Raw genomic sequence first — 23,104 nt, 5'->3', positions numbered from 1 at the left:
CAAGTCATTTCACTGCTCTATGCCGCAGCTGCCTCATCTGTAAAATGGGGATTGAGAGTGTGAACCTCACGTGGCACAACAGACTGTGTCTAACCAATTTGCTTGTATCCACCCCAGTGCTTAGTACAGTGCCTGGCACATAGTAAGTGCTTAACAAATACCATAATTATTATTATTAGAAAGATGCCAGGCGAAGGGACCCTGGGTGGTGGGAGAGAAGGTGGCGTTCACCACTAATTGATTGATTGATGTGCAGTCTCAGACATTGGGCAGGTGTGGGGACCCCAGAGCCCTATCCCACCCCAGTAGGCAGAGCTCAGAGGGGTGCTCTTGGATGAAAAGGGGTTGAGAAGCTAAATCCTGAGTGTGGTCGCTATGCTTGGAGGTAGCATAGCCTCTTTTTGCAGTCTCATCTCTCCCCACTCAGCGCCCTCCACAGACAGCCCTGCCTTGCACCAGTGGCCCGCAGTCAGTAACTGACCACACTGGGGACCCCCTGGCCAACTTAGTATTTTGGGCTTTTTTTAAAGTTTTTGTTAAGTGCCTATTATGTGCCAGGCACTGTTCTAAGCCCTGGAAGTTAATAAGGTTGGACACAGTCCCTGTCCCATTTAAGGCTCACAGTCTTATTCCCCATTTTAGAGATGAGGTAACTGAGGCAAGGAGAAGTGAAATGATTTTCCCAAGGTCACACAGCAGACAAGTGGAGGAGCTGAGGTCAGAACCCAGGTCCTTCTGACTTCCAGGCCTGTGCTCTATCCACTAGGTCACTCTGCTTCTCAATTAATTAAACTTCTGGGTTCAGATTGAATTCCCAGCCGTTTAGCAGGGGATTTAGAACTCTGTGTATAAACAAGGGTTTTGTGTAATGTGACCTCCTAGTAATGAGGCTCCCCTGCAGATTTATCAAATGCTTATTAGAATGTATAACAATCCTGACAAAAGGTTGCCTAATTAAGATGGAAGGGAGGAGTGTCTTGTGAATCTTTAATCAGGAAAGTAAAGAGTATTATCTTGGAAAGATTTAATTATAGCATTAAATATTCAAATAGATTTGCTGCAGTTAAAAATGAGGATATTCACTTACAGATTGGAAGCCCCACTTGTTTGTCAAAATGAGCAGCGTCTGCCACAAGAAAAACAGGTTCAGCTTCAAGAAGCCCCTCTGCCCAATTCATAATGAAATATTTTCTGAGTTGACCTTGCCAGCTTTCACCCCTAGAAAAAGGAGGGAATTTGACTCAGTAACCAAGACCTCATTTTCCCTACTCAGTCTCCTTTCTGGGTCACCTATGGACTTGGATCTGTAGCCCTTAAGCACTTGATATTCTCCCCACCCCCAGCCCCAAAGCACTTGTGTGCTCATCCTTGTATGCTTCTATTTCCCCATTCTGTAATTTATTTTAATATCTATTTTCTCCCAGCCTGTAACCTCCTTGTAAATAGGAAATGTGTCTACCAACTCTGTGGCCCAGTGGAAAGAACACAGGCTTCGGAGTCAGAAGGACTTGGGTTCTAATCCTGGCTCCTACTTGTCTTGCTGCTTGGACAAGTCACTTCATTTTTCTGTGCCTCAGTTACCTCATCTGTAAAATGGGGATTAAGACTGTGAGACCCATGAGGGACAGGGACTGCATCGAACCTGATTACCTTGTATCTACCCCAGTGTGTAGACGAGTGCTTGGCACAGAGTAAGTGCTTAACAAATACCACAATTATTATTACCATTACTCTCCCAAGCACTTAGTACAGGGCTTTACACAAAATAAGAACTCAAGTAATATGATTTATTGATTGATTTGAAAGGTCTAACTTGTAGAATTGGTCTCAACAGTCTCTTGTTCAGTGGGTCATTTGCTCAAGATAAGTCAAAAATGCCTCAAAGTTTCTATTTCACCAGATGCACATCCAGACCAAGTCTGGCTCACCTCCTGGGATGGGAAAGTTGATGTTTGCTTCAAGTGGAAGGAGAGGGTTTTTTAATTTAATGGTATTTTCTAAGTGCTTACTATGTGACAGGCACTGTACTAAGCAATGGGGAAGATACAAGTTTTGATTACCCTGTATCTACCTAGTGCTTAGAACAGTGCTCTGCACATAGTAAGCCCTTAACAAATACCAACATTATTATTATTATCAAGTTGGACACAGAACCTGACCCACATGGGGCTCATAGACTTAATCCTCAATTAACAGATGAAGTAACCAAGGGATAAAGGAAGTGAAGTGACTTGACCAAGGTCACACAGTACACAAGTAGCAGAGTTAGGATTATTCATTCATTCATTCATTCAATAGTATTTATTGAGCGCTTACTATGTGCAGAGCACTGTACTAAGCGCTTGGGATGAACAAGTCGGCAACAGATAGAGACAGTCCCTGCCGTTTGACGGGCTTACAGTGTAATCGGGGGAGACGGACAGACAAGAACCATGGCACTAAACAGCGTCAAGGGGAAGAACATCTCGTAAAAACAATGGCAACTAAATAGAGTCAAGGCGATGTACAATTCATTAACAAGAACTGAGGTTCTTCTGACTCCCAGGCCCGTGGTCTATCCACTAGGCCATGCTCATGGGAGCTCAGAGTGAGTACTACTCCCTCTACCGCCGCCCACCCCCTTCACTTCTCCGTGGCTCAGTGGAAAGAGCACGGGCTTTGGAGTCAGGGCTCATGAGTTCGAATGCCAGCTCTGCCACTTGTCGGCTGTGTGACTGTGGGCAAGTCACTTAACTTCTCTGGGCCTCAGTTCCCTCATATGTAAAATGGGGATTAAGACTGTGAGCCCCACGTGGGACAACCTGATTCCCCTATGTCTACCCCAGCGCTTAGAACAGTGCTCGGCACATAGTAAGCGCTTAACAAATACCAACATTATTATTATTATTATTCTCCACAGCTTAATTCTCTTTTCCCCCCATTTCTCTCTGCTCCTCCCCCTCTCCCTTCCCATCCCCTCAGCACTGTACTCGCCAGCTCAAGTGTATATATTTTCATTACCCTATTTATTTTGTTAATGAAATGTACATCGCCTTGATTCTATTTAGTTGCCATTGTTTTTGCGAGATGTTCTTCCCCTTGACTCTATTTATTGCCATTGTTCTTGTCTGTCTGTCTCCCCCAATTAGACCGTAAGCCCATCAAAGGGCAGGGACTTTCTCTATCTGTTGCCGACTTGTTCATTCCAAGCGCTTAGTACAGTGCTCTGCACATAGTAAGCGCTCAATAAATATTATTGAATGAGTGGCTGCCTGTTCTGAGTGTTGGGCACTTTTCTTCTGGTTTTCTGCTTCCAACATTTGACTTCCTATATGTGGAGGACTCTTGGACCCCTCTCAGCAGCACTAGTAGGACAAGAGTTGAACAATAGGAACCAGGGCAAGAAGCTATCAGCCCTTTAAGGCAATCCATCAACTCTCTCTTTCTTTTATCCCTTCTCTCCTCCCACTATGCCCCAACTCACACTCTTTGATTCTCTTAAGCCAACCTACTAACTGTGCCTCATTCTCACCTCTCCCACCTCCTTCCTACCTCTTCACATCTACCAGTCCACAACTCTCCCCACTTTCAAAGCACTTCTAAAATATCCACATCCTCCAGGAGGTACTGTTGGCTGGTTTTCTTCTTCCAGTAATATCCTCCCATTTTATTATGTCACCTCCAAGCCCCCAGAGCACTCCTATCTCTCTGACTGCTCCTTCTCAGTCTCTTTCCTAGCTGCTCCTCTGCCTCCCATCCTTTAAGTGTGGGAATCCCTCAGAGGTCTGTTCTGGGTGCCCTTCTATTCTCCATCTACATCCACTCCCTTGGAGAACTCATTCACTTCCACAGCTCCAGCTACCATCACTATAGGGATGATGCCCAAATCTATCTTTCCAGCCCTGATCTCTCTACTTCTCTGCTGTCTTGCATTTCCTCCTGCCTTTTGGACATCTCTACTTGCATGTCCCACCAATGCCTCGAACTTAATATGTCCAAAACAGAACTCTGCATCTTCCCACTCAATCCCAGGCCTTCTTCTGATTTTTCTATCACTGTAGACAATACCATCCTTCCTCTCTCACAATCCTGTTACCTTGGTATTATCCTTGACTCATCCCTCTCATTCAACCCACATATTGAATCTGTCATGGAGTCCTGTTGGTTCTACCTTTACACCTTTTGTAGAACCCACCTTTTCCTCTGCATCCAAGTGGCTATTAAGCCTAGCCAAGCATTTATCATTTCCCACCTTGTCTACTGCATCAGCCTCCTACTTGACCTCCCTGCCATCAGTCTCTCCACTCCAATACATATTAATTCTGCTGCCAATATCATTTACTGAAAAACCATTCAGCCTTTATCTCCCCACTCCTCCAAAATCTCCAATGGTTGTCGAACCCCCTTCACATCAAAAAGAAACTTCTTATCGTTGGCTTTAAAGCCTTTAATCAGCCCTCCCCTTCTTTCCTTACCTCACCAATTTCCTACTACAACCTCGCCCACAAACTTCACTCCTCTAACACCAACCTACTCTCTGTACCTTGATCTCATCTACCTCACTGCTGACTCATTGCCCACATCCTCCCTCAGATCTGTAACTTCCTCCCCTTTCATGTGCAACCCACTGTCACTCTTCCTCCTTTGAAACCTTCCCTGATTAAACCCTCATTTCGCCAAACTGCTCTCCCCTCTGCGTCCCTTATGCATTTGAATGTGTATGGGAGGGTGTTGAGGACCCAAGAGCTTCGATGAACACAGAAGTACTAAAGTGGCAGTTTGAGGAGAAATAGAGTGGGAAGATAAGGGTTTAAACAGTGGAAAGAGTGGTGACTTCAGAAGGGCTTTGAAGATGGGTAGGGCACTGGACTCCAGGTATGAATGGGCAGGAAGGTCTAGACAGAAGGGAGGGTTGAGCAAGAAATGATGACCTCTTCCTTTCCTTTCTCCTCTTCCTCCTCTTCCTTTCTTTTCTCCTTTTTCTCCTCCTCTTTCTCTTCTTCTTCTTCTTCCTTTTCCTCTTCCTCCTCTTCCTCCCCTCATCTTCCTCCTTCTCTTCCTCTTCCTCTGCCTTCTCTTCCTCCTCTTCCTTCTCCTCCTCCTTTTCTTCCTCCTCCTTCTCCCCTCCTCCTTAGCACAAGAGCCATGGAGCCACCTTCGTCATTGGCAAGTCAGCCCAACCAGGCGACAATCACCATTTTCAGCTTGCCAAAAGCAGACGTCAGGGTAAATTTCTTTTGGTAACAAGGGATGTGACAGGGCCTTAACGCAGGTCCAGTTCTGCCCTCTACCCTGTGCATGCGGTGAGCTGCCAGGTGCAGTGGGCATTGTGCCTAAGGCCAGGTAGTTGGAATTGGCAGCCTGGTTCCTCAGTGCAGCTTGATGAAGCTCCCAAGGAGGGCCACTCCACTTCCCCAAAGATGTATGCAGAACTCTTCCCCTGGGCATCTTCAAACTCTCCACTTGACTAAGCTTACTGACTGAGGGTTAGGGGAGAGGAAATTCTCTTGGCTGTATAAGAGCTGCAAGACCTTGGACTCCCTGCTGAGAGAGACTTCCCAGAGGTCCAAGTTATCCATTAAAGCTCTCTAGCCCACCTGAAGGCTAACTAGTGCCCTGAGGACTCTTAGGAAGGAAAAGAAATAACTCCTGGGGACTTCAAAGAATGCCTGCAGGTACTAGTGGAAAAAGCCTGGGCCTGGGATTCAGAGGCCTGGCTTCTAATCTTGCATCTGCCATATGACCTTGGACAAGTCACTTAAGTTCTCTATGCCTCAGTTACCTCACCTATAAAATGGGGATTAAATCCTACTCCCTTCTACTTAGACTCTGAGTCCCATGTGGGACGGGGACTGGGTCCAACCTGATTAACTTGTATCTACCCTAGTACTTAGAACAGTGATTGGTGCTGAGAATAGTGCTGAGCACATAATAGGAGCTTACCAAGTACCAGGTGTGTGTGTGCATGTGTGTGTGTGTGTGTGTGTGTGTGTGTGTGTCTTGAAAGACTTTCCAGAGCCTCCCCTTTAAGGTGGTTTGGCTTGAGACTCAACTAACCTGGTCTGTTAACTAACTGTGAGTAGATACTCTATTTAACTGGCATTGTTGGAAAAATGAGGAGATGGGACTTGGAAAGACTGCTTGGTTTTCACCACCTTCTCTCCTCAATGAATCTGGGTCATGGCTGTAGGTCCAAGAGTAAACGAGTAAACGTGCTCGAATAATCGGGTCTCTGTTGGTGACTTTCTAGGCCTCTCTCAACTGCTGCGGGCTGGAGTGGGGGCAGCCACTCTGGGAATGGAAGAATGAAGGACCCAGTGGGAGAGATGAGAGGAAAGAGATGATATGAGGAAATTCAACAGAATGAAAGAAATGGATGATAGCATCTGTCATCCTGTTATGCTCTCAAAAATCCCTGTTGTTTAGTGGGAAGCAGAGAAGTCAGAAACAAAATGGGCCAGATTCAGGGGTCTTGGAAGGAGTGGTTTTCCCTTTGGGTCTTTATGGGTTTGGCCATGTTGATACTTTCCAATACAATAATATTAGTGGTATTGATATGTAGTAAGCACTGTACTAAACCCTGGGGTAGATACAAGATGATCAGGTTGGATGCAATTCCTGTCCCTCATTGGGCTCCCAGTCTAACTAGGAAGGAAAAGAGGTATCGAATCCCTGTTTTATAGATGCGGAAATTGAGGCACAGAGAGGTGCAGTGATTTGTTCAAGACCACATAGCAAGCAAGTGTCAGAGCTGGGATTAGAATCTAGGTCTTTCCACTACACCAAACTGCTTCAAAAGTCCTTTTAAAAGACAGAAATGTTCTGTAGAAGAGCTAGTGTCCCCTCATATCCCAAACCCAACATCATACCGCTTGACAAAGGCCAAGTTCTACTGTTTTCAGTGCTTAGTTCAACAGTTAATCCTGTCTTGGACCTGAGTCCACGGTTTGTGTAAAGGAAAGGAAAAGGTTCTGTCCTTGTTACATAGTGTAATTGGGTTTGAAAGTAGTGCTGGAACAGAAAAGAATCCCTAGGGACATGACATCTGACTTTTAGCCCTTTTATAGCATTAGGCCAATGAGTAGTGTCACACGGACATAAATGAATCAAGGAGAATAGGAGTGGAAATCACAGTAGGATTTATCTTGTCTGCAGGATCCTCTTGGGCCTTGAAGACTGGGGTTCCCCCTCCCTCTTGCCCACTCTCCTATTTTGAAATTCATCCCATCAGTCAAGCATATTTATTGAGCGTTTACTGTGTGAGAAACAGACCTAGTGGATAGAGTCTGGGCCTGGGATATTTTAAGGACCTGTGTTCTAATCAAGCTCAGACACTTATCTGCTGGGATGTTGGACAAGTCACTTTTCTTCTCTGTGCCTGTTACCTCACCTGCAAAGTGGGAATTAGCTTCACATGGGACAGGGACTGTGTCCAAACCAATTTACTTGTATCCATACCAGCGCTTAGTACAGTGCCTGATTCATAGGTGTTTAACAAATGCTGCAATTATTATTAGAGCACTGAACTAAACAATTGGGAGAGTATAATAGACCAGAGTTGGTAGATACGTTTCCTTCCCTCAAGGTGCTTACAGTCTACAGTATAATTTACATTCTCCAGGCCCATATCAGGATGATCAGAAGCATTCTGATTGAGACCTGAGAATCAGAGGACCTGGACTCTCCACCCACCCAAACCAGTCCAGTGGCATCCATCTAAGATGTTAGTCATCAATTGATAAGCAGCATGGCTTAGTGGAAAGAACATGGGCTTGGGAGTAAGAGGTCATGGGTTTGAATCCCAGCTCTGCCACTTGTCAGCTGTGTGACTTTGGGAAAGTCATTTTGCTTCTCTATGCCTCAGTTACCTCATCTGTAATATTGGGGCTAAGTCTGTGAGCCCCACATGGGACAACCTGATAATCTTGTATATACCCCAGGCCTTAGAACAATGCTTGGCACATAGCAAGCACTTAACAAATACCATTGTTATTATTATTATTATTATTATTATTATTGATAAAGTGATGATGGCATTGATGGTTTAACTGAACCACTCAAATTTTCTACTGTTGAAACTCTTTCATCTGTTGTTATTTTGACATTTCAAGTTTTGCATCATCTTACCTGTAAGCTATTCTCTGTGTCAGTCAGTCATTTGTATTTATTAAGCACTTACTGTGTGCAAAGAACTACACTAAATGTTTGTGGGAGAACAAAATAACAATAAACAGACACATTCCCTGCCCACAGTGACCTTACAATCTAGATGGGGAGACAGACATTAATAAATGAATACATTTTTCTCTGTCTGCCCTCCTCCAAGGCACACAATTAAAATAACAACCCCACATTCTTCCAGGGCCCAGTTCAGTGATTCCCACAATGTAGGCACAAAAAATGGTAGTAATAGTAATGAAGTGATTATGATGATGATGATAACAGTGATGATAGCAGTGGTAATGGTGATGGCAGGGAAATGAAGGTGATGGTGAATTAGGCAATCAGTTGTTGATATTTATTGAGTGCTGCTGTGTGCAGTGACCTGTACTAAGCTCTGGGCAGAGTGCAGTGCAACAGAGTTGGTAGAACCAATTTCTGCCTTCCAGGAGTTTATAGTCTAGTGATTTTGGTGAGGATAATGGTCATAATAGCGGCAGGAAGAACAGTGACATGGTGAAGAGGATAAGGATCATAGCACCAACTTTTCATTTTGAGGATAGAGGCAAAAAATGGGTGGGGTGATAGGAGGGAGCAAATAGGGTGTAGTTTGGGAGGGGGTAGTCTACTTCAAAGAGTTAATGGGTCAAGAAGTCTCAATTCAAGGTTTTGGGGGCCCTCCTGGGGACTTTTCTGGTCTTATTTGGGACCTGGAACAAGTGAGACTGTGAGTCCAGCCCAAAATGTTGTCAGGGGGAAACAAGACATTTGTCTGCACAGATGGAAACTTGGGGAGTCAGTAATCACCATCTCTCCTCTGGAGTTGCTTTGTGTGATAATAATGGGGTTGATGATCCTGGTGGTGCAATGGTGAGAATAATGACGGTGACAATGGGGAATAGTTATGGTGATGATGGGAAGAACAATAAAAGTAGTGATTGTGGTGAGCCCGCAACAAGCTGCCTTATTAATGATTGTTTGTGATCGCAGGAACAAGGAAGAGACTTTGCAAAGGCACTCAAGCTCTCTTTATTTGAGACAGATTACTGTGGGCCTGTGGGGGTGGAGCATGGAGGGAGGCCTGGCTTTCTCTCCCTGTTATACTCAGTAACGGGCCTGGACCAATCAATGAGTGCTAAGTAGAGCCACAGCTGCTACACCTAAATTAGATGAAAGATGCTCGTTTTGAATAGCAAAAGGGCACGTAGAGGTATGCAGAGATAAGAAGCACTGGAAGAAAGGGCTCCTTTGACCACAGCCTGATATTGGGTCCTTAATGGAGTGATTGAGTGAATGAATGTATGTATGTATGTGTCACTCCCTTGCACGTTGCTAAAACGAAGTAAAAAACTTTCCACAAGTAACCTTAGTTATCAGAGTTGTGGATTGAACTCTACTACATGTCCCTGAGGCACCCCCAGTTCAGTAAAATCCTGGTTGGTATGAACCGGGGGGCTTGTGACAGTGATTGGGAGAATGAGTGGCAATAGGGAAAACAGTAAGAGTGATGTTGGGGAGAATAATGATGGTGATGAGGGTGTTGCTATTTCAAGATGGTGGGAGATTCAACCTGCAAAGTCACATGCTCCTCGGGTTGATGAGAAATTATTAGTTCTATAAAAGACTGTGGCACTTTAGTTCTTAACAGTCACTTAATAACATCTTTAAAGATAGCCGCCGGTGAAGTGTTGACTGTAATGAGCCAGGTATCTGAAAGAAAGAAGTCGTGTCTTCGCCGAAGATGTGAACTTCCTGCTCATTCACTCCATGAATATGGATGTGAGAAGCTGGGGGTATGCCACTTCACCATCTCTACCCTAGGTCTTATACTAATAATAATTTGGTATTTATTAAGTGTTTACTATGTGCAGAGCACTGTTCTAAGCGCTGGGGTAGATTCTGGGTAATCAGGTTGCCCCACGTGAGGCTCACAGTCTTAATCCCCATTTTACAGATGAGGTAACTGAGGCACCAAGAAATCCTCTTCCTCTACCCCAAGGCCAAGCCACCAGGCCCTTGGTCAACACCAGGGTAGTCCTGAGGCTCTTTCTCCCAAAATACGTCCCTGAAGGAATTAGAAAAAAATCAAATCATTTAAAGCATTTTCAGTTTTGCAGTATTACCTCCTGTTTGTTTGATGCCTAATTTAATATAACAATGGTGGAAATCTGTAGGAGATTGGTGCCAGCAGAGAACAACACTTAACTCATAAAGGTAACACAGTCTAGCGGGAAGAGCATGATCCCGGGAGTCAGAGGATTTGGGTTCTAGTCCTGGCTCCACCAGTAGCATTCTGTGTAACCTTGGGCAAGTCACTTAACTTCTCTGACTTGTGCCACAGTTTTCTCATTTGGGGAAGCAACGTGGCTCAGTGGAAAGAGCCTGGGCTTCGGAGTCAGAGGTCATGGGTTCGACTCCCGGATCTGCCACTTGTCAGCTGTGTGACTGTGGGTGAGTCATTTAACTTCTCTGGGCCTCAGTGACCTCATCTGTAAAATGGGGATTAAAACTGTGAGCCCCACGTGGGACAATCCGATCACCCTATATCCCCCCAGCGCTTAGAACAGTGCTTTGCTCATAGTAAGCACTTAACAAATACCACCATTATAAAAAGGAATTCAATATCTGTCTTCCTTGCCACTTAGTCTGGGAGCCTCATTTGAACAAAGACTATGTCTGATGTGATTTTTTTTGCATCCAACCCAGCATTTAGTATGGTGCTTGGTGCAAAGTAATCCTTTAATTTACTATTATCAATCATATTTACCGAGTGCTTACTGTGTGCAGAGCATTGTACTAAGTGCTTGGGAGAGCACAGGATAACAATATATAACAGACACATTCCTTGCCTACAAGAGAGAGTTCACATTGCAACAACTCAGGATGCTCAAGAACACAGATCAGCTGTATTTTTTTTTTTATGGTATAGGTTAAGTACTTTCTATGTGCCAGGCACTGTAATGAGCCAAGTTAATCAGGCTGGACACAGTCCCTGTCCCACACAATAATAATAATGATGATGGTATTTAAGTGCTTACTATGTGCCAAGCATTGTTCTAAGCACTGGGGTAGATGCAAGGTAATCAGGTTGTCCCACGTGGGGCTCACAGTCTTAATCCCCATTTTACACATGAGATAACTGAGGCATAGAGAAGTTGTGACTTGGCCAGAGTAACACAGCTTACAAGTGGCAGAGCGGAGTTTAAAACCCACAACCTCTGACTCCCAAGCCTGTGCTCTTTCAACTAAGCCATGCTACTTTTGACGTGTGGCTCACAGTCTTAATCCCCATTTTCCAGATGAGGGAACTGAGGTACAGAGAAGTTAAGTGACTTATCCAAGGTCAAAGAGCAGATAAGTGGTAGAGCCAGGATTAGAACGTGGGTCCTCTGACTCCCAAGCCCATGCTCTTTCCACTAGGTCATGCTTTAACTTGGGGATGACGTGAAGGTGGATATAGAGAATGGGCTGCCTAGCCAGCCAGTGGGGACAACTGGGTATAGAGCAACAATTTTGGGACAAGAGGGCACTAGGCACCCAGACCAAAGCTGAGAGATGATGATGGTATTTGTTAAGCTCTTACTATGTGCCAAGCACTGTTCTAAGCAATGTGATAGATGCAAGGTAATCAGGCTGTCCCACGTGGGGCTCAGAGTCTTAATCCCCATTTTACAGATGAGGTAACTGAGGCACAGAGAAGTTAAGTGACTTGCCCAAAGTCACACAGCTGCCAAGTGGCAGAGCAGGGATTAGAACCCACGACCTCTGACTCCCAAGCCCCTGCTCTTTCCACTAAGACACGCTGCTTCTCATTTCCCCAGCAAAGGTTTTGTTTCAAGAGAAAGAGAGAAAGCAACACAATGAACTGTGCTTAAGTGCAGAAACCCTGGGCAACCAAATGGAAAATACATGACTGAATCATCTTGGAATGAAAGCAGGGTCTTCTGGGTCATCAGAAAGATCTGGGTGATTCTGGCCTAACAGGCAGTTTCTGAGAGGGCACCCCAACTCAATCAGATGGTGATCCACCGTCATATTGATTAGTTCCTTCCAGTGCAAGCTCCCCCACCCCCCAGCCCTCTCCCCTCTTACTGAGGGCTGGGGCAGAGTGCTCAATAAATACGATTTAATGAATGAATGAATTTGTATGTGTTGAAACAGACACTGATCCTGGCTAAGAGAGACCTCATATTCTATAAAGAGAGAGAAAGAGGAGAAGGAGAGAGATCGAGGGACAGAATGATAGACAGGAGAGACACAGGGAGACAGAGAAGAGAGAATAAAAGAAGAGAAGAAAGAAAGGAGGGCTAGAGGGAGGGGGCAGAATCAGATTGAAGCATGGTGCAGTGGATAGAGCACAGGTCTGGGAGTCAGAAGATCAAAGGTTATGTCCATTGGGTTAAGTCCCCTTCTCTCCTCCCCAATGATACCTCCATATTCCAGTCACAGGGAAACTATGTGGCTTAGTGGAAAGAGTTCAGGAGTGGGAGTCAGAGGAACTGAGTTCTAATCCTAAATACACCACATGTCTGCTGTGTGACCTCGAGGCAGTCACTTAACTATTCTGTGCCTCAGTTCCCTCATCTGTAATAGGGGGTTTGAATACCTATTCTCCCTCCCTTTTAGATTTTGAGTCCTGTGCGGCACAGGGCTTGTCTCAACTGACTATCCTGTATCTACTCCTGCTCTTAGTACAGTACTTGGCATATAGTAGGTGTTAACAAGCACTATAATGATTAGTAATTATTATTTTATTTTATTAGTGATGTGTACATATCTATAATTCTATTTATCTATTTTGATGCTAATGATGCCTGTCTTCTTGTTTTGTTGTTTGTCTCCCCCTTCTAGACTGTGAGCCCATTGTTGGGTAGAGATCATGTCTATCCACTGCCAAATTTTACTCTCCAAGAGCTTGAATAAATGCTCTAAATATGATTGAATGAATGAATGAATTATTATTAAGGGGTACAGACATACACTTTTGCCTCCTCTGTCCCCTTTATCAGTCACTAAACGTATTTGTTACTGTGTACTTGGGTGAGTACAATCAATCAAATAATTGTGTTTATTGAGCACTTACTCTGTGCAAAGCTCTGTTGGTAGACATTTTCCCTGCTCACAATGACCTTACAATTTAGAGGGGGAAACAAACATTTACATAATTAAATAAATTACACATATAATGATGTTGGTATTTGTTAAGCACTTTCATTCATTCATTCATTCAATAGTATTTATTGAGCGCTTACTATGTGCAGAGCACTGTACTGACATGAACAAGTCGGCAACAGATAGAGACAGTCCCTGCCGTTTGACGGGCTTACAGTCTAATCAGGGGAGACGGACAGACAAGAACAATGGCACTAAACAGCGTCAAGGGGAAGAACATCTCGTAAAAACAATGGCAACTAAATAGAATCAAGGCGATGTACAATTCATTAACAAAATAAATAGGGTAACGAAAATATATACAGTTGAGCGGACGGGTACAGTGCTGTGGGGATGGGAAGGGAGAGGTGGAGGAGCAGAGGGAAAAGGGGAAAATGAGGCTTTAGCTGCGGAGAGGTAAAGGGGTGATGGCAGAGGGAGTAGAGGGGGAAGAGGAGCTCAGTCTGGGAAGGCCTCTTGGAGGAGGTGAGTTTTAAGTAAGGTTTTGAAGAGGGAAAGAGAATCAGTTTGGCGGAGGTGAGGAGGGAGGGCGTTCCAGGATCGCGGGAGGACGTGACCCAGGGGTCGACGGCGGGATAGGCGAGACCGAGGGACGGCGAGGAGGTGGGCGGCAGAGGAGCGGAGCGTGCGGGGTGGGCGGTAGAAAGAGAGAAGGGAGGAGAGGTAGGAAGGGGCAAGGTGATGGAGAGCCTTGAAGCCTAGAGTGAGGAGTTTTTGTTTGGAGCGGAGGTCGATAGGCAACCACTGGAGTTGTTTAAGAAGGGGAGTGACATGCCCAGATCGTTTCTGCAGGAAGATGAGCCGGGCAGCGGAGTGAAGAATAGACCGGAGCGGGGCGAGAGAGGAGGAAGGGAGGTCAGAGAGAAGGCTGACACAGTAGTCTAGCCGGGATATAACGAGAGCCCGTAATAGTAAGGTAGCCGTTTGGGTGGAGAGGAAAGGGCGGATCTTGGCGATATTGTAGAGGTGAAACCGGCAGGTCTTGGTAACGGATAGGATGTGTGGGGTGAACGAGAGGGACGAGTCAAGGATGACACCGAGATTGCGGGCCTGCGGGACGGGAAGGATGGTCGTGCCATCCACGGTGATGGAGAAGTCTGGGAGCGGACCGGGCTTGGGAGGGAAGATGAGGAGCTCAGTCTTGCTCATGTTGAGTTTTAGGTGGCGGGCCGACATCCAGGTGGAGATGTCCCGGAGGCAGGAGGAGATGCGAGCCTGAAGGGAGGGGGAGAGGACAGGGGCGGAGATGTAGATCTGCGTGTCATCTGCGTAGAGATGGTAGTCAAAGCCGTGAGAGCGGATGAGTTCACCGAGGGAGTGAGTGTAAATGGAGAACAGAAGAGGGCCAAGAACTGACCCTTGAGGAACTCCAACAGTTAAAGGATGGGAGGGGGAGGAGGCTCCAGCGTAGGAGACCGAGAATGATCGGCCAGAGAGGTAAGAGGAGAACCAGGAGAGGACAGAGTCCGTGAAGCCAAGGTGAGATAAGGTATGGAGGAGGAGGGGATGGTCGACAGTGTCAAAGGCAGCAGAGAGGTCAAGGAGGATCAGAATGGAGTAGGAGCCATTGGATGTGGCAAGAAGGAGGTCATGGGTGACCTTAGAGAGAGCAGTCTCGGTAGAGTGGAGGGGACGGAAGCCAGATTGGAGGGGGTCTAGGAGAGAATGGGAGTTAAGGAATTCTAGGCATCGATTGTAGACGACTCGTTCTAAGATTTTGGAAAGGAAGGGTAGTAGGGAGATAGGACGATAACTGGAGGGGGAAGTGGGGTCAAGAGCGGGTTTTTTTAGGATGGGGGAGACGTGGGCGTGTTTGAAGGCAGAGGGGAAGGAGCCCTTGGAGATAGAGTGGTTAAAAATAGAAGTTAAGGAAGGGAGGAGGGCAGGGGCGATGGTTTTAAGAAGGTGAGAGGGAATGGGGTCCGAGGCGCAGGTGGAGGGGGTGGCACTTGCGAGGAGGGAGGAGATCTCCTCTGAGGATACTGCAGGGAAGGATGGGAAAGTAGGGGAGGGGGTTGTTGGGGGGGAGGGGAGAGGTGGAGGGGTGACTTTGGGGAGCTCAGACCTGATCGTGTTGATTTTCGTGAGGAAATAGGTGGCCAGATCATTAGGGGTGAGAGATGGGGGAGGGGGAGGAACAGGGGGCCTAAGGAGAGAGTTAAAGGTCCGGAACAATCGGCGGGGGTGACGGGCATGGGTGTCGATGAGGGAGGAGAAGAAGCTTTGCCTGGCGGAGGAGAGGGCAGAGTTAAGGCAGGAAAGGATAAATTTGAAGTGAGTGAGGTCGGCTTGGTGCTTACTATGTGCAGAGCACTGTTCTAAGCGCTGGAGTAGATACAGGCTAATCAGGTTGTCCCACATGAGGCTCACAGTCTTAATCCCCATTTTACAGATAAGGTAACTGAGGCACCAAGAAGTGAAGTGACTTGCCCACAGTCACACAGCTGACACTGGCAGAGCCGGTATTTGAACCCGTGACCTCTGACTCCCAAGTCCAGGCTCTTTCCACTGAGTCACGCTGCTTCTCTAATAAGTGCTGTGGAGCTGAGGGAGGGGTGAATAAATGGTGCATTCGTTCATTCAATCATTTATTGAGCACTTACTGTGTGAAAGCATATACTAAATGCTTGTGAGAGTACCCAAGTGCAAAGATGATGCAGGAGGAAGTGGGAGAAGAGGAAAGTCAGGGAAGGCTTCTTGGAGGAGATACGTTTTTAATAAGGCTTTGAAGGAGGGGAGAGTATTAGTCCATCATATATGATAGGGAGGGCATTCCAGGCCAGCGGCAGGAAGTGGGCGCGAGGTCATCAGTGAGATAAATGAGATCAAGGTACAGTGAGAAGAGTCGGTTGGCATTAGAGGAGAGAAATGTGTGGGCTGTGTTGTAGTAGGAAATCAGGGAGGTAAAGTAGGCGGGGGCCAGGTGATAGAGTGCCTTAAAGCCTATGGTAAGGAGTTCCCCTTGACCTCTTCTCTATTCCCTGGAGTAGCTTGTATTCATTCATTCAGTTGTGCGCAGAGATCTGTACTAAGCCACTGGAAAGTACAATTCAGCAACAAACAGAGACAATCCCTGCCCCAAAACAGGCTCACTGTCTAGAAGGGGGGAGACAGAAATCAAAACAAGTAAGAATTATAGATATGTAAACATCATTTATAAAAGAAATATAATAATAAATATTTGTGTATGTATATGCACAAGTGCTGTGGGGTGGAGAGGGAGTAGAGCAGAGAGAGCGAGTCAGGGTGATGGGGAGGGGAGGAGTAGAGGAAAAGGGGAGCTTAGTTTGTATCTACTCCAGCAATTAGTACAGTGCTGGGCACATAGTAAGTAATACCGCAATTATTATTATTATTATTATTCATGGCATGGATGCTATGGTAACTACCAGTTGAACAGAGACCAGTCTGTAGTCCAGTCAACTCTTCCCATTCTCCTCAAACCAGGGACGGCCATGGAGGCAAGGGGCATTGGAGGGATGTTTCAGCATCCCTGCCTCAGTGGGAACACAATTGGCAGAAAGGAGACTGCAAGTGTCAAACCTGGGAGGTCTACAGTCAGGTTCACTCATATTTATATTCTTCACATCCCAGGAAAGAGGCTCAGCCATCATTCTCCATGGGGGGACTCCCCCATTGTCTCTGCGCCTGTGTGTGGTTGTTTGCATGAGGCTGTTGGAGCTCAGGTGTGCATATGGGGGGTGAAGGTGAGTGAGTCGATGAGGGGGACACGGATTGTGTAGTTGAGACTGAGGTTGTGGGAAGAATGGGTGGCTGGGTGGAGGAGTAGGTGATTGTGGGTGGGTGTCCTGTGGGTGTGGGCGAGGGCGAAGCAATGGGGGTGGTTTGCAGAGGGTGCCCCTCTGTGTCTGTGAAAGTGCTTGTGGCTCAGCACCTTAGTAGCTCTTGTGGGTGCCGGCATCTCAGGGGGCGTGGTATCAAGGTGGTTGTGTCTGACTCCAGCTAGGCAGCCTCTCATTTTTCTAACTGGCCACTGCATCAACATAAATGCAAGAGTGTGGCCTAGTGGAAAGAGCACAGACCTGGGAGTCAGAGAGCCTTGATTCCGATCCCAGTTCTGTCACATGTCAGCTGTGTGACCTTGGGCAAGTCACTTAACTTCTCTGCACCTCAGTTTCCTCATCTGCAAAATGGGATTCAATGACCATTCTCCCTCCTACTTAGACTGTGAGTCCCTTGTGGGACTTGATTATCTTATATCAGTCCCAGCACTTAGTATGGTACTTGGCACATAATAAGAGCTTAATATATAATAATAATAGTGATTATTATTATTACCATCATTATTATATGTCCTCTTCTCTCAGAAGCCAGATTTACTAATAATAATTATGGTATTTGTTAAATGCTCACTATGTGCCAAGCTCTGTTCTAAGCGTTGAGGTAGATATAAAGTAATAAGGTTGTCTCACATGGGGCTCACAATCTTCATCCCAGTTTTACAGATGAGGTAACTGAGGCACAGAGAAATTAATTGGCTTGCCATAGGTCACTTAGAAGACAAGTAGTAGAACCGGGATTAGAACCCACACCCTCTGACTCCCAAGCCCGTGCCCTTTCCATTAAGCCACACTGCTTTTCTAAAGCCCCCCCTTACCATTCTGTGCATCTAAAACAGCAGCATCTCAATAAACTGGTGTTTGACAGATGCTATTTCATTAGAAATCCTAATAGAGATGTCAGTAGAGTAATTTCACTTTCTTTTCTAATCAGAGAAGCCTAGGTACCAGCAAATAAGAGGAAGCATCTGAGAATATGTGGGTGATGTGGGTGACATATGTGGCTGGATAGATTAAAATTCATTTGCCGGAGATGAAACGTGGTCCTAAAATAAGCCTATATTCTTGGGAATCTACCTGGTTTGAAGGCACATTGCTCTGCACGGTACAATGTAGGCACAAAGTTTCTTTAGAAAAGGAAAAGCAAAGTTTCATCTTTAACCACAACGCTTTCCTGGTCCAACACAGGGATGTGGGTAGCCAGACTTGACCCACAGGACTGTTCAACTGTTGTTTGGGGACAGACCGGCCTCCTTAGTGTGGGATTGAGATCAATCAATAAATGGTATTTATTGACCGCTTACTGTGTGCACAGCACTGTACTAAATGCTTGGGAGAGCACAACCCAACAATATAACAGGCTTATTCCTGAGATCTCAGAAGGCTGCAAGGTTAGCAGTTAATTAAGGAAGGCTAATTAGTAGGTGAATCACTCATTCTCCCACTGAAGGACAGGGATTAGGGCAGTTTCACTCATCCTCCAATTGAGGGACAGGAATTAGGGCAGTTTCCAAAATTTTCTAGGAAATTTCCAGGACAGAAGGAAAGCGGGAACAGCAAAACAAGATTGAAGAAGCTTCAGGGCCCAAAAGAGAGCAAATGGTTGAACATAAGGCCAAGTGAAATTAATTGAGTGACTTTATTTTTAGGAAAACCTTTGTAGGGCAAAACAGGTTTTCCTGTCCACTTCAATCTGTAACTTTTGGACATTTGATATTCTCCCCAATCCCAACCCTACAGCACTTATGTACATATATTTAAATTAAATGCTATACATTTCTCATTTATTCATATTACTACGTCTCCCCCTCAAGACTGTAAATTCGTTATGGGCAGGGAACGTGTCTGCTAATTCTGTTATATTGTGCTCTTCCAAGTGCTTAGTATAGTGCTCTGCACATAGTAATCACTCAATAAATACCATTGATTGATTCCTGATGCCTCATGGTATTATGAGGGACAGTGTTGGTATCTTATTCCCACTTGTATACTCTTTCTCTGCGTTTAGCACAGTAGTCACCACATAGTAAGTGCATAAATACTATTACTACTATGACATGATGGGCAGCATGGCCTAATGGGAAAAGCATGGGCCTGGGAGGCAGAGGACCTGGATTCTAACCCTGGCTCCACTACTTGTTGACTATGTGACCTTGGGAAAGCCACTTAATCAATAAATGGTATTTATTGAGCCTTTACTAGATGGTGAGCCCTGTTTCGGAGAGGGACTGTTTTTGACTTGATTACCTTGTCTCTTCTTCAGTGCTTAGAATAAAGTACAACACATAGTAAGCACTTAACAAATAGCGCTATTATTATTTTTATTAGTAGTGTTCTTGAAACCCACCATATTATTAAAAAATTGCATTGTGTTGACCATTGATTTAATGATAAATGAGGGGAGGTTAGTTTGAAAATTAAAATAGTGGCTGGTTTCTGTCACATCAGCTGAAATTCACAAAGGTTGGGGAAAACAAAAACAAAAAGCAGCTTATTTCAAGGATTCCACATTGCCTGACTATACTCTGACACTTGTCTAGTTCCTTTACAGGACACACAGGGAACCAATTTGCAGCAGCTCAAAGTTCAGTTTCCATAAACTGATAGTACAGTGTTACAGTCTGTTTCCTGTGCAATTCTCATGAGTTCATAAGTGTTCGACTCCCGGCTCTGCCACTTGTCAGCTGTGTGACTGTGGGCAAGTCACAACTTCTCTGTGCCTCAGTTACCTCATCTGTAAAATGGGGATTAACTGTGAGCCTCATGTGGGACAACCCGATTACTCTGTATCTCCCCCAGTGCTTAGCACAGTGCTCTGCACATAGTAAGCGCTTAATAAATGCCAACATTAAGTGTTGCAGAAGTATCTTTTGATTCTTCTTGAAACAAGCCTTTTGAAAGTAGGCAGACCTGCTAAGCGGCTGACAACCAATTCACAGCTGCATTTCAACACTGCATTCCCATGGGTTCCTGCCATTGAGTCTTAGTCAAACTGCACTCTAAGATATTGTACTCTGGCCGGAATAATAATAATAATGGTACTTGTTAAGTGCTTACTATGTGCCAAGCCCTGTTCTAAGCACTGGGGTAGATACAAGTTAATTAGATTGGACACAATCCCTGTCCCACATGGGGCTCAAACTCTTAATCTCCATTTTACAGGTGAGGTAACTGAGGCCCACAGAAATTAAGTGAATTGCCCAAGGTCACACAGCAGACATGTGGTAGATCCTGGATTAGACCCAAGTCCTTTTGACTTCCAGGCCCGTTCTCTGGACTGTTGATTTATCAATCAATTGATGGTATTCATTGAGCACTTACTTTGTGTAGAATGCTCTACTAAGCACTTGGGAGAGTACAACACAACAGAATTAGTAGGCATGTTCTATGCCCATAACAAGCTTAGAGTCTAGTAGGATGTATTGATGGGCATTGTGGTATGATGGAGCAAGCATAGGATTGGGAGCCGGGAGACATGGGTTCTAGTCCCAGCTTGCCATTTGCCTGCTCAGTGATCTTGGGCAGATCACTTAGCTGCTCCGGATCTCAGTTTCCTCATATGTAAAATGGGAATGCAATAGATTGTAATTGTGGAACTGAGACTGTGCTTAATTTCATTAAGATCACATCTCCTCCAAGAGGCCTTCCCTGATATGAAAAGCCCTCTTTTCTCTGATTCCCTCTCTCTCCTGCATCGCCTATGCTCTTGGATCTCTGGGCTTTGGACATCTGGTGTTTGCCACTCCCTCAGCCTCACAGCACTTTACGTACATGTCTATAAATTACATATTATAAATCATTTATTCATATTGTTTGTCTCCTCCTCTCTTGTCTATAAACTCTTAGTGGAAAGGGAATGAGTCTACCAACTCTGTTGTATTGTACCCTCCTGAATGTTTAGTACGGTGCTCTGCAAATAGTAAGTGCTCAATAAATACCACTGATTGATTAACACATAGTAAGTACTCAGTAAATGGCCTAATTACATGGACAGAGTCTGTATTATTAGTGAGGAAAAGAAAGCAGAGAAAAGGCCTGAGATCTCTGTCTAGGGACCTAAATCCATAAAGAGCCCCATGATTCAGATTTTTTTTAAATGATAATTTTAAGCACTTACTATGTGCCAGAACTGTACTAAACTCTGGGCTAGATACAAGCTAATCAAGTTGGACACAGTCCATGTCCTACATGTGGCTCAGAGACTTAGTCCCCATTTTACAGGTGAGGAAACTGAGACACAGAGAAGTTCAATGACTTTCCCAAGGTTCATTCATTCATTCAATAGTATTTATTGAGCACCTACTATGTGCAGAGCACTGTACTAAGCGCTTGGAATGTACAAATCAGTACAGATAGAGACAGTTCCTGCCCTTTGACGGGCTTACAGTCTAATCGGGGGAGACAGACAAGAACAATGTCAATAAATAGAATCAAGGGGAAGAACATCTCATTAAAACAATAGCAAATAAATAGAATCAGGGTGAAGTACATCTCATTAACAAAATAAATAGGGTAACCATAAATAGGGTAATAGGTCACACAGCAGACAAGAAGCAGAGCTGAGATTAGAACCCAGCTCCTTCTGACTCCCGGACCTGTGATCTATCCACTAGGCCGTGTGGTTTCTCTAATTGATTAATTAATCAGATTGACTAACTGATTGATGCAGCCCAGGATTCTCTTTCTCTCTCCAACAGGGGCCTGGGTCAATCGGAAGAACTCAGTTCCATTGGTCCTCGTGATTGTTGTCGTACCACTTAACTTCTCTGGTCTTTCCTCAGAATCTCCCAGCACTAATCCTCCATCTATGAAACCATCCCCACTCTTCAAGAGCCTAGTGCTACAGTCACCCTCCGAGTCACCCTTTGAAACATCGAAAAGAGTCAGGGGGACCCAGAGGGGAAGAGACCTCTGAAACTCTGGTTGTCTCTAACTTTCCCTGCTCACTGATGAGACTCTCTTCCTCTCTTCTGTCACTCCACAGACCAACAAAGCTGTGGCCAAGGGAGACTTTCACCAAGCCAGCTCCAGCTCCAGGAGGGCGCTCTTTCTGGCTGTGCTGTCCATCACCATCGGCACGGGCATCTACGTGGGAGTGGCTGTGGCGCTGATCGCCTATCTCTCCAAGAATAACCACTTATGAGCCTGCAGAGGGAGGGCGGGAGGGGGGATGGACTTGGGTTCTGCTCAGCAATGAGGAGGCCGAGGACCAAACTGCCTGGAAGGGAGAGTTCTGGCTGGGCTGTGGAGGAGGCGAGGATGACCAACTGGTATGGCCTTGTGCATCACAGATCACAAAGGACCACCACAAGGCTGTCCAGCTTCCTATCCACCCCTGCCTCCCCACTTTCTCTCTCTCTCTCTCTCCTTTTTTTATCTTTGTCTCTCTCTGACTCTCTGTCTCTTTCTCTCCTTCCCTAACTCTCCACGTTTTCTGTCTCATTTGGAAACTCTGCCTCTGCCTCTCCTAGTACTCATTTTCCTTATCACTCTGTTTCTGTTTCTAGCTCAGTGTCTCTCTCTCTCCCCCTCTAAATCTCTCTCTTTCTCTTCTGTCTCTATCTCTGTCTCTCACTAGATCTCTCTATCTTTGTCTATTTCTCAGACTTTCTCTGTTGGTCTCTTTTTATCTCTCTCCTCCATCTCTCTCTCCCTCCACTGTACCTGTCTCTCTTTCCCAGCTGTCTCTTTCTCTCTTCACCATCTCTCTCTCTCTCATTCTCTGTCTCTGCTTTTAAAATGCTTTTCACTCTGCTGCATTACACAGAGCTAGATGAGCTCATCTTTTTCCAACTCTGGAAAGCCCAGGCAAGGTGGCTGCCAACTTGTTTTTCAGCTGGCTGCCTCGTGGTCATTACCATTTGCCTCATGCCCCTGACAGGAGCTAAACTCCAGGGTGTAGGACAGTGAGAGTTGGACACCAGGGCTATGCTGATTGTGGCCAGATCTGGAACAGCCCAAGCCCCTGGTTCCTGGAGAAAATGGAGATGGAG

General features: G+C 45.5%; 1 protein-coding gene across 1 annotated transcript in view; it reads left to right on the top strand.

Annotated features, from left to right (window-relative positions):
• Window positions 1-22,635, top strand: part of SYNDIG1 (synapse differentiation inducing 1) — a 99,767-nt gene extending 77,132 nt beyond the window's left edge. The window contains exon 4 of the mRNA XM_029068217.1: window positions 22,096-22,635. Within this exon, the coding sequence (XP_028924050.1) occupies window positions 22,096-22,254 (159 nt within the window). The 3' untranslated portion in view covers window positions 22,255-22,635. The remainder of the gene's footprint in view (window positions 1-22,095) is intronic.
• Window positions 22,636-23,104: the final 469 nt, after the last annotated feature.

The sequence above is a fragment of the Ornithorhynchus anatinus genome, chromosome 1 (genome assembly GCF_004115215.2).
Source record: "Ornithorhynchus anatinus isolate Pmale09 chromosome 1, mOrnAna1.pri.v4, whole genome shotgun sequence".
NCBI classification, from domain to species: Eukaryota; Metazoa; Chordata; class Mammalia; order Monotremata; family Ornithorhynchidae; genus Ornithorhynchus; species Ornithorhynchus anatinus.
This window is presented reverse-complemented; position numbering and strand designations above follow the sequence as displayed.